The sequence below is a fragment of the Molossus molossus genome, unplaced genomic scaffold, assembly GCF_014108415.1.
Source record: "Molossus molossus isolate mMolMol1 unplaced genomic scaffold, mMolMol1.p scaffold_m16_p_1, whole genome shotgun sequence".
Taxonomy (NCBI): Eukaryota; Metazoa; Chordata; class Mammalia; order Chiroptera; family Molossidae; genus Molossus; species Molossus molossus.
The window spans coordinates 227,671,061-227,686,558 of record NW_023425344.1 but is presented as its reverse complement, the minus strand read 5'-3'; the positions used below and the strand labels follow the sequence as shown (position 1 = coordinate 227,686,558).

At 55.4% G+C, this 15,498-nt stretch overlaps 1 protein-coding gene across 2 annotated transcripts; it reads left to right on the top strand.

Annotated features, from left to right (window-relative positions):
* The first annotated feature begins 363 nt into the window (after positions 1-363).
* On the top strand, positions 364-14,505 carry RPS6KL1 (ribosomal protein S6 kinase like 1). 2 transcript variants are annotated; one of them, XM_036274067.1, is made up of 10 exons: positions 364-654; positions 2,113-2,237; positions 3,100-3,192; positions 9,691-9,738; positions 10,128-10,260; positions 11,281-11,889; positions 12,335-12,424; positions 12,549-12,631; positions 13,965-14,060; positions 14,366-14,505. In XM_036274067.1, exons 1-10 carry the CDS (start codon positions 390-392, stop codon positions 14,474-14,476), a joined length of 1,653 nt encoding a protein of 550 aa, XP_036129960.1. In that variant the 5' UTR covers positions 364-389; the 3' UTR covers positions 14,477-14,505. The 2 variants fall into 2 exon arrangements, with proteins under 2 accessions (XP_036129960.1, XP_036129967.1); XM_036274074.1 differs by lacking the exons at positions 11,281-11,889; positions 12,335-12,424 and having other exon boundaries at positions 390-654; positions 14,366-14,476.
* The last annotated feature ends 993 nt before the right edge of the window (positions 14,506-15,498 follow it).

Here is a 15,498-nt window from a genome sequence, read left to right as displayed (position 1 = left end):
TGGCCTCCACATGTTTACCGTGTGACAGACCAGTTCACTCCACGCCGCATGAAGGCAGCTCTGGGTCACGGACACCTTCAGCTCTCTCCAGTGCTCAACACATACTAAATACTTGTGGACTGAATTTTAACTGAAGGGAGAAGCCCCTTCACTTTTAACTGAAGGTCACGAGCACAGTCCCAGACCTGATTATTCTATTATCACCACAGGAAAGATTTGGCTCAGTGAAAGGACTTTACCCACATTAGCTCTGATCCCTCCAGCCCTTGGAGGTGAGTGTTAGTCTGAATATTCAGTGGAGGAAATCAGGGGTAAATGGGATGTTGTTCCCAGCTAGTCCTCCCTAATGCATCTGTTCATTCCCAGGTCAGCCCTGCAGGGCAGCAGCCATGAGCCTGGTGGCCTGTGAGTGCCCGCCTGGCCCTGGCCAGGAGCCTGAGCCCTGTTCACGAGCACAGTCCCAGACCCGAATGTACCTGGAGCAGATTCGCAATCGAGTGGCTCTGGGGGCACCTGACATGACCAAGCGTGACTACCTGGTGGACGCAGCCACACAGATCCGGCTGGCCCTGGAGCGCGATGTCAGTGAGGACTATGAGGCAGCCTTCAACCACTACCAGAATGGGGTAGACGTTCTGCTCCGAGGCATGCATGGTGAGAGCTGGCTGGGCTGGGCTTGAAGGGAAGGGCCAATTTGGAGCTCATTCCTTCATCTGTCCATCTGTGCTGGGTGAGCAGGGCCTGCAGGGTTATTGAGCAGTTCCTACATGCCAGGCACTGGTCCAAGGGCTTTTCCTGTATTAACTCATTTGAGCCTCATGGAAATAGAAGATACTATATATATTGGTTTTGGGGTTTTTTGTTTGTTTTTTTTTTCTTTGACTTTAGAGAGAGAGGGAGAGAGAGATAGAAACATCAATGAGAAAGAACATCAATTGGCCACCTCCTGCATGCCCCCCAGTGGGCATTGGCCCACAACTTGGGCATGTGTCCTGACCGGGAATTGAACCAGTGACCTCTTGGTACAAGGGTCAACGCTCAACCACTGAGCCACACCAGTGGGACATTATATATGTTGTTGCATGTAGCTCCAAGTATACAGGAAATATTTTTGTTCCTATATTCCAGATGAGGAAACTGAGGCACAGGGCAGTTACATAGTTTGCTTAAGGTTCCATAGCCATCAGTGGCAAAGCTAGGATTTGAACAGCTGAGGCTCCAGAGGTGTTATGCTTAACTCACAATGCTGGCCTGGCCCTGGGGCTGGGCCCCAGCCCTCTGAGGGTTTGCATATAACTGGGGGAGACTGAGGAGTCGATGATGGACAATTATAATCCCAGGTATGAAGAGCGATGAGGAGGAAGTGAAGGGAGGGAAAGTGAGGCCAGGCCAGGCCAGCGTAGGGGATTCTCTAGAAGTCCAAACTCGAATCCCAGCACTGCAGGCAGGAGGGGCGCTGTCCAGCCGAAAGGTCAGGCAGTGCTCCAGAGCACAGCAAGGCCTGGAGGTGAGAACAGAGGCCTGCCCGGCACAGTAAGGCTTTTCCAGCCCGGGGGAGAGGCTAGCTCTGAGGCCATTCTGAGACCCCGAGGGCCTTGGGGGCCAGGCTGGGGTCGGGGTCGAGCCCTGACCCGTGCTTCCTGCCCTCCTGCTGATGGAACCTCTCCATGCCTCGGCTTCCGGCCTGTCTAGCGAATTCCTTTGTCCTCCAGTCCTCATCCCCACTCTGGCCTCTTTCACACTGAGCATCAGAGGTAAAGGGAGCCGTGTTCTCTGGGAGCTTCTGTCTCCTCCTCTGAACATGGGTACTCTGTCCCTGCCCGGGTGTGATGGTGGCCAGCGAGGTGGTGGTGCCAACTGTAAAGTGCTGTAGGCTGAGGGTGACTGCAGCTCCCAACCTCTCCTGCCATCTTCCTTTCTCCTCCCCACTGGTCTGCCACCCAGAGGAGGGGCTCAAGGACGGATGTGGGGTCAGAATCTGCTGACCAGCCTCAGAAACAGGCACTCTGTCCTCTGAAGGGCAGAGGGCAGGCAGCGGGAGCTGGAACCACAGCCCTCCAAGGCCAGGGTTGGGGGCAGGGGTGAGTTCTGGTGACTCCCCTCCCCCCACAGTTGACCCCAACAAGGAACGATGCGAGGCTGTAAAGCTGAAAATCACCAAGTACCTGCGGCGGGCGGAGGAGATCTTCAACTGCCACCTGCAGAGGACACTGGGCAGTGGAGCCAGCCCTGGCACGGTGAGAAAACCCCTCCCCAAGGGCCTGAGGGCAGAGAGCTGAGCCCCCACCCTGGGGCCAGTAGGCTGTGACCTGGAATTCTGGGCTGCAGGCACGGCTAGCATCTCCCATCCTCCTTCTGGCTTCCTCTCTCCCACACACAGTTCACTCGTTTTCAAACACTTAGTGAGTGATCTCCAGCCCAGTCTCGCCCTCACAGAGTGCACACACATGGCTCACACGTACTCCAAGGCTCCCAGGTCTGTTGGTGTTTGAATGGGCCTCAGTGAGGATTTGGAGCAGACACGAATACCCCTATGTGCACACACACACACACATACACAGATGTGCACAGATGCTCTTCCCATGTGGCTTCTCCTAACCCCGTGGGCACTCAGGGGGTTGAAAATGCACGTACACTTCTCATGCCCAAAGGCGTGCGCAGACATGCACACGCACCCCTCCTGGGCTCACCCTTCCCCGAAGTGGGGTGCCGAGGCCGCATGCCTTGGTCTCTGAGGCATGGTCCCTGAGGTCCACGTGTTCCCAGGTTATTTCCCCACCCCTGGGAGCATCTGCCTCCTGTAGACGAGACTTTCAAGAGGTGATTTCTGAAGCCTTAAGAACTCCCTGAGCCTTGGAGAAGGGCTGGGTGGGGGCTGAGCGAAGAGGTCAGTGTGGCCAGGCTGGACCAGTGCGCCCTGCCCCCAGTCAGGGCCAGCATCTCTGCTCAGCCTCTTTGTGAGGTGAGAGTGGACCGTACCCCATTCTTGCCTGCTCCCCTGCTCCCCTGGCAGCTGGAGGCCCTGCCCACTGCCCGGTGAGAAGCAGTAGCTGAGGAGAGCTGAGCCTGAGGTTGTGTGGCCTGTCTCCCCCTCTGCAGGGTTTCAGCAGCCTGAGGCTCCGGCCCATCCGCACACTGAGCTCTGCCCTGGAGCAGCTGAGGGGCTGCAGGGTGGTCGGGGTCATCGAGAAGGTGAGTAAGCAGAGCCTGCAGTGTGGGAGGAGATGGTGTGTGCGACTGGGGGTGACGGGTGGGCAGAGACAGCAGCTACCCCCAGTCTTTCGGAGGCAGGGCTCCCCATCCCTCCCTACCCCACCACACACCAGTCAGGTCCTGGAAAGGAAACCGGGAGCCCGAGAGGCAGACAGTGACTTTCCACGGCCCTCCAGCTCAGACACAGAAAACTGCTCCCTCACAGATTTAAGACAGAAGCCACAAGAGAAGCTGTGCCCAGGGCATGTTGCCAGCACACACTGCCTCCCGCTTCTCACAGGTCCCCACCCCACACCCACTCTGCACCCCGGGCTGCAGCCAAGAGTCTCTCCACCAAGCACAGCCAAGAAGTTCCTGGGGCAGGAAGATGCTCGCCACCTGCCTGCAGTGTCCTAACTGGCCTGTGCTCATCCAGGGCCAGCTATGCCCTTTTTCTCCTGGCCCCACCTCCTCCTGACCCCATCGGGGACCCCTAACTCAGGTAGATAGGAACTGACACCCCAACACATACCTGGGACACTCCTTAGAGTGGAGGAATCAGAAAGACAAACAGTTGGGATGGGATCTAAGAAACACCCAAACCTGTACGAATTTTTATGAGTGTGTTTGAGCCAAACTGATAACAATCGTTAGGAAGCAAATTCTCAATGGACTGAGAAAATGCTCCAGAAAATGGCAGTTTTACCACTTATTTTATATATCATAATCAAGGGGTGGGGGTTGCATAAAACTCATTGGTGATAGATTAGGGAGGTGGGAGAGGGGACTCTCCGGGAGAAACAGTAAAAGGATAGACATGTACTCGTTTTACATGGGAGGGTGCAGGGTAGTGCACAGGTGACATTTACAGCACCGAGGTGGTGAGGTGGTGTAGGGGAACAGGGAACAATGAGGGGTCTGTGTCTCCTGCTCTGCTGGGAGTTGTGCCCTGAGGGGCCTGGAAAGGGAGATATGACATTCCTTTTTTTTTTTTTTTTTTTTTTTATCTTCACCTGAGGACATTGACATTTTGTTGTTGTTTGTTCAGATAGAGTGGGAGGGAGAGGAGAGAGGGGGAGAGAGAGAGAGAAACATCCACGTGAAAGGGACACATTGAGTGGCTGCCACCCGCACAACCAACCAGGGCCGGGGACAAACTGCAACTGAGGTACGTGCCCTTAGCGGGAACCGAACCCGGGTCTCTCCGGACCGCAGGCCGATGCTCTAACCGCTGGGCCAAACCGGCCAGGGAGAGAACTCTGACATTTCAAAGGTATGTTATCTTAGATGCTCGAAGACATGAGGCTCACTGACGTAAAGACAGAACTTTGTCACGGGAGCTGCAGGCCTAGGAAGTGACTACCCGACTCACGTTTAGGAAGGTTTCTGTTCCGCCATCCTGTGTTACCTTCAGTCTCGGAGTTTCCCCTGTGCAGGCCTCCCCTGAGCTGGTCAGGTTTCGCAGGTGGCTCCTTTTCGTCCCAGAACCGATAGTCCATTGCCCTTTGCCCCCACCAAGTGCTACCTGAGTAATCACTACAGCACTTTTCTCAAACTGCCCGTTTATCACAATCACCTGGGGGCTTCCTCTAACTACAGCCGCCTGGGCCCCACCCCAGACCTTTTGAATCAGAAGTTCCTAGGGTTGAGCCGGGGGCCTGCAATTCAAACCCTCATGGGGGTTTTGATGGGTCTGGAGGCCAGAGAGAGGAGGCCGCGTGCACTCCCCACACATCAGAGCACGAGGTGCTGTGTGGACGGGGCGCAGCGTGGCCAAGTGCGAGCTCACTCAGCCCTCTGACCACTGCCCGCCCGCCTGCAGTGGGGTGAAGACCCTCCCCGCACCGGGTGATGTGGGAACTAAAATGAAGTAACTCGGGGGAAAGGCCTGGCACACGCTGCCACGTTTGATACACGTTTGATGGCTCTAAACACTAGTGACAAGTGCCAGTCCGCAGGCATGCAGGCTTCCCGACCCCCGGCCTTGCTCCAGCTGCTCCTCCCAGGCCCCTGGAATGGACCCCCGTCCGGCAGCAAGGCCCAGCCAGCTTCCGGCTGTGCGGCCCTGCCCTCCGTGTGGCTTGGTCAGGCGGGAGGTGACTGCCACCACTTCCAGGGGAGCCCACTGAACCAGGGGTGCTGTGGACAGAGCGTTTCCAGGTGAAGTAAGTTTGGGATATAGAGAGTTAAAGTTGCATTACTTTGTGTGTTTTTTTTAATTATAGGAGTTTTGGGAGCTTTTAGAATGCGAATGTACAGTTGAGTTTCCAAGAGGGAGGTCGGTAACAGAATTCCCCTAATCTGTTTCACCCCAGATCACCCACGTGCAAAGCATTTTTGGAATCCAGTATTCTGAGTCCTGTGCTTGTGGAAAGCAACCATTCTGTCTCGACAGTGCCCTTCTTTCCTTCTTTTTACCCTTTCTTGGGCATTCAACTTACCTGCTCCACCTCCCTCCTGAGATCCCGCTTCCTTGTTCGACCTCATTCCTAAGCCAAAACATCGATTTCCCCAAATTAGGAGAGGTGTTGGGGACACTGGGCCAGGCCCCAGCGCCGGGCCTGGGGGTGCAGTCAGTGTGTCAGTCCACAGCTCTGCCCGGGCAGACCCAGGCGGGAGAGCAGAGCCGGCCGCGGCACAGAGCCAGGGAGGCGCAAAGAGCTGGCTCGGGAAGCCTTGAGTGCCCCCTGAGATGCCCAGTTGTCAGATGTAACTGAGCTGGGGAGAGGGTCTCTAGGGGCAAAAGAGGCACTAGCAGGCATAGGGGTGGCAGGGAACAGAGGTGGGTTGGTCAGGGACTAGGTAGGCAGTTGGCCAGAGTACCCAGGGGCCTGCTCTCAGGGAGCATGGGGGCCTGGGAGCCTCTTGCAGGAGCCAGGCTGAGTCAAGGATGGAGAAGAAAAAGGTCATCCAAGTCACTTCTTGTTTTTTGGCTCAAGCACAGGGGCTTTTTTTTTTTTTTTAATTAGTTACCCACATTTAAAAGTTGGCAGGCTTCACATAGAAGTCCAGATATTCTGCTTCTCCTGAAAAGCTGAGATCTGGAAACACTGGCTCATAGCATTCCCCTGAAGCAGAGGGGCAGAGGGGGGGTGCTGCTTTACCCTACACCAGCCCCTGGTTTGCTCCTGTCCCCACCCTGCCCACTTGGCTCACATGCTCAGCCCCGGTGGACTTTGGATTTTGCAAACCTGTTTGAAACGTTTGGGCTTGTTTGCTCCATGAGAGATACCTCCTGGGATTTTGATACTTTGGGTTTTTTTTTTTTTTTTTCTAATCCTCATCTAAGGATATTTTTCCATGTATCTTCAGATAGAGTGTGAGGGAGAGAGAGGGAGGGAAAAGGAGAGAGAAACATCGACGTGAGAGAGACACATTGACTGGTTGCCTCCCGCAAGACCCCAACCAGGGCCAGGGACGAACCGCAACCAAGGTATGTGCCTGGGCTGGAATCGAACCCACAACTCATTTGGTCCACGGGCCAATGCTCTACCGCTGAGCCAAACCGGCCAGGGAGATACTTTGGGCATTTTTAAAGAAAAGGTTAATGTATTTCACCAAAGTTTTAATTGTCCCCATTTCCCAAGAACTCGGTGGGTTTCCTTTAAAAAATTTCCCTTTTTAAAAAGGTGAAAACAGACACCCAGAACTGCTTTCCACCATCCCAATAGCAATCTGCACCTGACAGTCCTAAGGCACATTCTTGTTCTTAAAGCTGTTGCATTTAACCTCCTCAGTCACCCTGGGGGGAAGCATTCCACTGTGCAGCCCAATGCAGAGGTCACTGGCCACATTAGACTATTTTAATTAAAATTAATTATTATGTTAGCTGCACCAGCCACAGTGCAGATATATTTTTCCTTCACAGCAAAAAGTTCTATTGGACAGTGTTGAATTTTAAGAATTGTCTTACAGGGAGTGAAACGGGTTCATTGAGGTCATGTGACTAGCTAGTGTTCTGTCCCCCATAGCAATGAGCAGAAGAGGAAGGGGATTTTCTGTTTGCTTGGTTTAATGGGAAAATGTCCTCTCTGCTACCCTTTGGAAATAACATAAAAGAAGAAGAAATTTAAAAAAAAGAAAAGAAAAAGAAAATCCCCACCATCCTACCTAACTCCAAGATAATTACTGTTAATGTTTTGGTCTAATTCTTTCTAGATAGGTAGGTTTTAATATACATACTTAGTTTAACCCACTTGTTTCAATGTAATGATTAATTTTTTTTCTTTATTTATTTTAGAAAGAGAGGAAGGGAGAGGAAGAGAGAGAAACGTCGATGAGAGAGAACATCAATTGGCCGCCTCCTGCATGCCCCCCAATGGGGATCGGGCCCACAACCTGGGCATGTGCCCCGACCAGGGATTGAACCGGTGACCTTTTGGCGCATGGGTCGATGCTCAACCACTGAGCCACACCGGCCGGGCCTGATTAGGTTTTATTTCTCACTTCCCCAACCTTCCCTGCTGGTTTTTGGACTCCGTAAATAGGGCCTTGCCCAGGACGAGGTTTTAGGGAATCCCACTTGGCAAGGGACAGTGGGGAATTACCCGGCTGTCAGTACTTGTGGGAAACTCTGTTCTCCTAAATGACCCCAGAGTTTTCTTTTTCAAACATTGTACAGATTTGGTCAAGGAGGTTGGCCCAGCTGGGTTCAATCTGTGGCTCTCGGAGGAGAGTCCTCTGGTGGTCACAAAGGGCCCCCTTGCTCATCTAGTTCACCACCTCCATTTCACTGATGATGGGGACACTGAGGCCCAGAAGAGGGGGCACATGCCAAGGCCAGCTGGTTGTACCCCAGGGCTCAGGATCAGCCTGCTTGGACTCAAATCCTGGCTCTACCACCCCAGGAGTGGGACTGCAGGCAACATAACCTCTCTGAACCTCAGTTTCTTCATCAGTAAAATGGGTCACCAGTAACACTCACCTAGTAGGGCTGTGGAACTAAAATGAAATAACCCAGTGTGCGGTTTCTTAATAATAATAATAACAATCACTATAGATTATTGAGAGCGTGTTCTATGGTAGGCAGAGTTGTCTGCTTTATAGAATCCTGATGACCTCCAGATGGGGTACTGCTGTATCCCCATCTTGTAGTTAAGACAACAAGGTTCAGCCCGGCTGGTGTGATCAGTGGTTAGAGCATCGGCCCACGTACCCAAGGGTCATGGAATCAATTCCCAGTCAAGAGCATGTGCCTGGGTTGCAGGTTCAATCCGTGGCCCCGGTTGGGGTTCGTGCAGGAGGCAAGCAATCAATGTGTCTCTCACATCTCTCTCTGTCTCTCCGCCCTCTCCCCTCCCTCCTTTCCACTCTCTCTAAAAATCAATGGGAAAAAGATCCTCGGGTGAGGATTAACAAACAAACAACAAAAAACAAGGTTCAGAGAAGCAGTGTGCCTTGGCAGATGTGATAACCGGCCTTCTCAGGGCCTTGACATTCACCGAGGGCCCTCCCATTTATGGCCTCAACAAACCTGTGATGAGGGAAGGGAAGCATTTGTAATTACTCTTTGGTAGATGAGAAAATCCATTCACTTGCCCACAGTCTAAACTAGTCCCTACCTGAGGCTGCAGGCTTCATCACTGCCCAGCGACTTGGCCTTTGGGCTGGCTCCCACCCGCCACCACAGCGAGCGTCTGTAGGGAGGCCAGCCACCAAGGCGTCAGAACACCACCAAGTGGTCTTGCCCTCACATGCCCCTCATCTGGGCTGGGTTTTCCTCTTTCCTGCCCTGACAAGCTTGGCATGCCCTCTCCTGTGGCTGGGGTCCGTGCCTGCCCACCACCAGAAGAGTCAAGGGCCCAGCTTCATGCAAGGCCCTGCCCCAGTGATTGGCAGACTGCTGCCTCTAACCACAACCAACAGGAGAAGGAGTGAGCTGCTCTCCAAAGACAGCCTCCTGAGGGAATGACTGTTTAAAAGAAGGGGTGGGCAGAGGGGAGAGACCTGAAAGAGCACTCCAGGCCCGGGTATTCTGGGCACGGCTTGGCCTGGGCCATATTCTCAGAGCCTAAGCTTCTTCACCTGTAAAATGAAAGATCGGAGGAAGTAACTGGCTCTGAGGTCATTTCCACCCATGACACCCCAGATCCTGCAGGGTGGACCACTCGCCATGCGTGTGTGCTCTGGAAACAGAGCTGGACAGTGTGGTTCCTGCCCTCCTGGGGCTCACAGAGCAGTAGGAGACAGGAAATTAGACACAGTGTGATTAGGTTCCCTTAAAAGTGAGCCTGGAGAGCACTGGAGACAGATTAGGGACCCCAGCACAACCTGAGGGTCGGGAAGGCTTCCTGAAGGAAGTGGCACATGAGTTAAGACCTGCAGGTCTAAGGAGGGTGGATGAACAGGACAGGATTGATGTCCGTTTCAGGGCCTGCCCTCCCTGCCCTGCCCCTGGAGTGAGTCGGCCTCAGTGGAGGGGCCTGGGTGCTGGGGCTCGGGCCATGGAGCCCCGGGAACTAGCATGTGCCTTGACCAATGCCTCCTGGACCTTGGCAGGTGCAGCTGGTCCAAGACCCAGTGACTGGAGGGACCTTCGTGGTGAAGGCAGGTGTCGCGCAGCTCCCTTCCATTCTGCATTCCCCTTGGGTAGCTCTTGGAAACCCCTACCCTCTGGAGAACCCCCTACCCAGAACCTGTATCTGAAGCCTATGCTCCCCCCAAATCCCAAAGTCACTTGTCCTGCCCCTGAGCATGCCCCCAGCCTCCCAGACGCACACACTTACACTGCCTCCTCCCTGGCCGAGAAGGTGGAGAACCTGGATGCCACGGTAGAGAGGGGTGAGGGCCAGGGTAGGAACTGGGGGGAGGCAGTTGCTCCTCAGGGTGGCTCTACTCCTCATCTGACTGTCCCTGAAACGGGGGCTCTGACGTCCTCTAACAGAGCAGCCTTTGGCCTGTCCCCAGCTGATCTGCCTGCCCTGCCCCCTCCCTAGAGCCTGTCCAGGTGTCACATGGCGAGCCGGGAGCGGCTGACCATCATCCCGCATGGTGTCCCCTACATGACCAAGTTGCTGCGGTACTTTGTGAGTGAGGACTCCATCTTCCTGCACCTGGAATATGTGCAAGGTGAGGGGGCCTTTGGGATGCTGTCCTCTTTCATTCCCTTAGACGCCGACACCTAGGGAGGGGTGGCTTGTACCAGGTGTGCAGCACAGACCGCGGGACCCAGCCTTGTTGGCGGACGCCGGCTGGGTCAGGCTGTGTGGGCCTCTGTGGTGCAGAGGGACAGGGACATCCTGGGGAGGATGTTCACATCTGGGCTGGCAAGAAGGCATTTATGCAGATGTCCCCTTTGTCACCACTTCCTCCAGTCTCGGCTCTTTTCATGTTTCTAGTCTGTGCCCATCCCTCGGAGTGGCCACGTGGGGTGGCGGTTCTGAAGGCGTTAGGACAGGAACTGTGCCATGTAGCAGATATTTACTGATTGCCTGTTAGGGTGATTTTTTTTTTTTTTCAATGAGGTACACATTCTAGGTTGTGACATCACAGGTCCATGCCTGGCCTCCTTTTATTTTACTTACATTTCATTATACTGTTCTCTCTCCCTAAAAAAAAACAAATTTTGAATAGGTTTTTATTGATTTTTTAGAGAGAGGGAGAGAGAGAGAGAAATAAACATCCATGTGAGAGAGAAACGTGGATCAGCCGCCTCCTGCACGCCCCCTACTGGGGATCGAGCCCACAACCAGGGCATGTGCCCTGACTGGGAATTGAACTGGCAACTTCTTGGTGCATGGGGTGACACTCCAGCAACTGACCCACCGGCTTGGCGCCAACATTTTAAAAATATATATATATTGAACACTGATAAAAATCACACCCAAATCAAGGACATTAACAATAATTTATATCTGCATAGGGGTTAAGTACCTATTTTGTGCCAGGTTGGAAGGCTGGGTCCTCTTAGGTGAGTGGAGGAAGGAGAGGTCATTCTAGGTTAAGGCTCAGGGAGGCAAGAGCAGAGGTGAGGACCTGGAAGGCAGAGCTCCATGCCCAAGACAGAGGTGGGCAGGATGGGACAGGGACCTGGTGTCCAAGTTCTTCTTCTCCCGCCCCCACGCTCGCCGCTCCCTCTGCATGGCGCAGGAGGCACTCTCTGGTCCCACCTGCTCTCCCAGGCACACCCCCAACCGTCGGGGCTCAGTTCTGGCCCCAGCCTGGAGAAGGTGAAGGCTCAGCTCCACTCCCGCCGCAGCCTGCGGACCCCCACGCTGCTGCCCCCAGACCACACCTGCCGGCAGGACAGAGGGCCCCTGGAGTCTCCTTGGCCTTGTCGAAGCCTTCTCCGAGCCAGGGAGGCCCCATCCATCAGACCCCAGAGAGAGGCTGAAGGTGAACCCTCAGCCAGGACCAGCACGTCCTGCTCCTCGGACCTTCCGATGGCCCCAAATGGTCGCCTGCACCGCCAATCCCAGCGAGGACCTGGCCAGAACTCAGACACCGGGTCCCCTTGGGGGCTCGCTTGGGTTCGAGAGGGGGCTGGCCGAGTGCTGGGAGGCTGTGGCCGAGGCAGAGGGCAGAGCTGTCCCTCAGCGGACAAGGCCAGCCTGGGGTCTGGCGGGGGCGCCTGGAGTGTGCGGGAAGAGCAGGCCAGGCAGTGGGCGGCTGAGCTGCTGCTGGCACTGGAGGCGCTGCACCAGCAGGGGGTGCTGTGTCGGGACCTCAATCCCCGGAACCTGCTCCTGGACCCGGCAGGTAGGTGCCCAGGCCTAGGGGGAGGGGAGTAGGCTGACCTCCCCGACTCCACTGCCCAGGTGGGGGCCCCAAAGCCTCAAGACAGAGAAGGAGTTCCCCGAAGTCAAGGGGGGTGGCGGAGGTCATCTGCTTCTTCCCCTGCCCCCCCCCCCCCCGCCCCCCAGCCATTGCACCCAGGACTCTGCCGGGTCTCCAAGGTTGAGTCTGGGAAATAAGCCCCTTCACCCCTAGGGGTCCAGGGCAGCAGCTCCTAGGAATACCCAGTTGTCTCTGGGCCTCGGGGCCCTATGCCCCTAGGGAGGCCATGCTGAGCGAGGCCCATGGCTCCTGCCTTGTGCCTGTTGGGGGAAGTCGTGGAGTCCCCTCCCCCCTGCCAGCTGCTCAGCGATGACTAACCACAACTTTTTGTCCCCATTCAATCCCCCTGCGCGCACTGGACGGGAAGGTCACATTCGGCTCACGTATTTCGGCCAGTGGTCAGAGGTGGAGCCCCTGTGCTGCAGGGAGGCTGTGGACAACCTCTACAGTGCCCCAGGCAAGAAGGGCGGGCAGGGCCCTGGACCTGGGTGCCTTCGCGTGGGCTGAGGGCAAGGGGATGGCCGTGTCTGGAAAGGAAGAGTAGAGAGGAGACCTGTCTTCTTGTGTTCTTGCTCCCACAGAGGTGGGTGGGATTTCTGAACTGACCGAAGCCTGTGATTGGTGGAGCTTTGGGTCTCTACTGTATGAACTGCTGACTGGAATGGTGAGTAGCTGGGCAGGGTGTGGAGGCCTGGTGGGTGTCACTGATGGCCTGGGCTTAATCCCACGGGCTGTTGGGGCTGAGGCTGCCTGGTTCTCCAAAACCTGGCCATTGGGCCAGGTGTCCTGCCAGCTCAGCTGCCCGCTCCCCAGCGTACTGTCACAGGCCATGAGAGACACGGAGCCACTGCCACCCAGGCCATGGACACACTTAGGACCCCCACCATGCTAGTGGGACTGTCAGTTACGAGAATGAGAGCCGAATTGGGATGGTCAGGGCAGGTTTCTGGAAGATAGCGCCTGGGCCTAGGTCTGGAGGAAAGATTTGACACGGCCCTTCTTCCCTGAAGGGCGCCTGGGCCATCCCCACAGGCTCTTCTCCCCACTGCTCACTTCCCACCCACCACAGCCTCCCGGGCTGTAACCCCCAGGCTTTGGCTGAAGAACAGGAGAGAGGGCCTCCCGGATCCAGGCCAGCAGCTGTCTGTCCAGCCTGGGCCAGCCAAAAGCTCAAAGTTTCCTTTGCAAACACCCTTGCTCAGGATGGCGGCCTCCGCCCTCTGTCCACCCCGATGAGCTCAGCATTGCACCTGGGGCTGGTTAGGCCTGACAGCAAAGGAAAGGCCAAGCTGCATTTAAGCAGGAAATGGCCAGAGCGGATGCAATGTGACCTAAAGTCCAGATCTCTTCAGTCCACCATGACTCCCTCCTGCTTTTGTCCCATAACCCATGGCCTCCGAGAGCTCTGACTGCACACCCCCCCCCCGTGGCTCTCTCCTCAGTCTCCCACCACTTCTCTAGCCTGGGACTTCTGGCCTTCCTCCTGGTCGCTTCTTCCTCCAAACAGACCTTTCTGCTCTCTGCTCTCCAAAGCTGCACCCTTCTGGAGTGCAGAGAGGTCCTGCCTTCTCACCCAGCCCGGCCTGGGCCCTGCGGTAGCATGCCATGGCCTGCTGCCAAATGAGTGGCCCATGGAGATATTTTTTCTGCAAGGAGACAAGTTCTAATACTCTTCCTGAAGTAGCATGCTTGGAGCCAGAGGGACCTGAGTTCAAACTTGGACCTCAGCATCAGTCCCTGCACCTCTCTCAGCTTGCTTCTCGTCTTCCAAATGCAGATTCTCGTATTTCCCGCCAGGGCTGTGGTGGACGTGTGGAGAGTGGTTGTCAGGCCTCTAGCGCAGTCTGGCATACAGTAGATCCAAAGCACAAGGCAGCGATCTGCATCACCGCCACCCCCATGGACTGTGACACGGGAAAGTAAAATCCTGGCTGCCACTGGAATGTACAGCCTTTCCTGGGGTTGTCTCCTCAGAGGCCCCTCATGTGTCTCCCCAGGCCCTGTCCCAGAGCCACCCCTCAGGAATCCAGCCCCACACCCAGCTCCAGCTGCCCGAGTGGCTCAGTCGCCCAGCAGCCTCCCTGCTGACTGAGGTGAGGTCAGCCGACCTGGAGGCTGCGGCTCCTTGCCTGAGGGTGGGCTGGGAGGGTAGAACCCTGTGTGTGAACAAGCGTGCTGCTACTAGATGGCTGGTGTGGGTGCAGGTTACACGTTCCTATATATTGGTGGCCAAACAACACCAATGTTCCCCAAGGTAAAACGGGGGGGGGGTGTTCTATGGGCTGGGCTGATAGGAATGCACCCCGGGGCCACAGTGACAAGTCCCTGGAGGTCAGCCCAGGCCTCGGCAGTGGGGCCAGGAAGACCTGCCAGGCGCTGATTGGGCCTTTCTCCACAGCTACTGCAGTTTGAGCCCAGCAGGCGCCTGGGCACTGGAGTAGGCGGAGTCCACAGACTCAAGTCCCACCCCTTTTTCAGCACTATCCGGTGGAGCAAACTGGTGGGGTAAGGGGTGGAACAGGCTATGGAAGCCGCGGGACTGGTCTAGGTCTTCTCTCTTCGCCTGTCATCCTGTCACCCCGAGCTGGCCCCTCTAATCAGTGGCAAAGAATGCAGGTCAGCTGCCTTTCCTGCTCGGCCCCTCCCTTGGGCCTCAGAAGTAATCATCGCCACAGCCCAGGAGAGGCCGAGGGAGTCTCTCAGCCAGCTCTTGGAGAAACTCTTTCTAGTCACTGCTGAGGGGAGGGGCAGGACAGATCTCACCCTGCAAGGCAGCTTGGACTCCTCCACCCATCAGTTAGCAGATACTTGTTGAGTGTACACCCTGAACCTTGAACACAGACCTACTCCATTAAAGGGTGCCTTCTGTTACATTAGCTCTGAACTACTGACTACCATGCTGAGCCAACCTCGAGGTTTTGCTACTCTCTACCTGCCATGTTGTGCCCCACTTGGGACATCTCTGAAGACTCGTCTCAGGATCCTGGTCCACTGGCTTAGTGGATTCAAACCAGGGCTGCCTGGCTGATATCTTAGCCATGTAACTAGTGGCCTCTTCTATCAGAGACTACTCCTGCAGGGGGTGGGGAGGCCAGGGAAGCTGGGAAGAAGGCTGTAGTGGGCATGGAGTGAGGTGGGGGGTGGGGTGATCCACTCCCCTCCTGACCACACCCCCTATCTTGACATTTCAGACTTTGAAGAGCAAAAGAGTGGGGGAGGAAAATGAGGGTGAGGAGAGGAGAGGGAGGAATGCACACCTTTGCCAATCAGAGCAATTTTGGAAGCAGAATAAAGAGCTCCCCTTCCTAGCTAGCCCACCCAGGTGGAGAGAAGGGGGAGCCTGACCCACGGGTCTAAGAGACCACAATTCAGCCTCCAGGCTGAAGCTACTAAGACAAGTTGAATCCATTAGGATTCCCTTCTCAGACATTTGTCCTGTTTACCATTTTGCATTTTAGTCTTAGGGTCCACTCAATTCATGGCCTACTGTGACTTCATTCCCTTTTGAAATGAATCCCAAAACACAGATTG

Excerpts from the sequence above, each read along its gene's own strand:
- RPS6KL1 (XM_036274067.1), top strand. The coding sequence starts at position 390 with ATGAGCCTGGTGGCCTGTGAGTGCCCGCCTGGCCCTGGCCAGGAGCCT. Across the intron at positions 655-2,112 it reads TCTGCTCCGAGGCATGCATG|TTGACCCCAACAAGGAACGA; the intron begins GTGAGAGCTGGC and ends CTCCCCCCACAG. Across the intron at positions 9,739-10,127 it reads GAGGGACCTTCGTGGTGAAG|AGCCTGTCCAGGTGTCACAT; the intron begins GCAGGTGTCGCG and ends CCCCCTCCCTAG.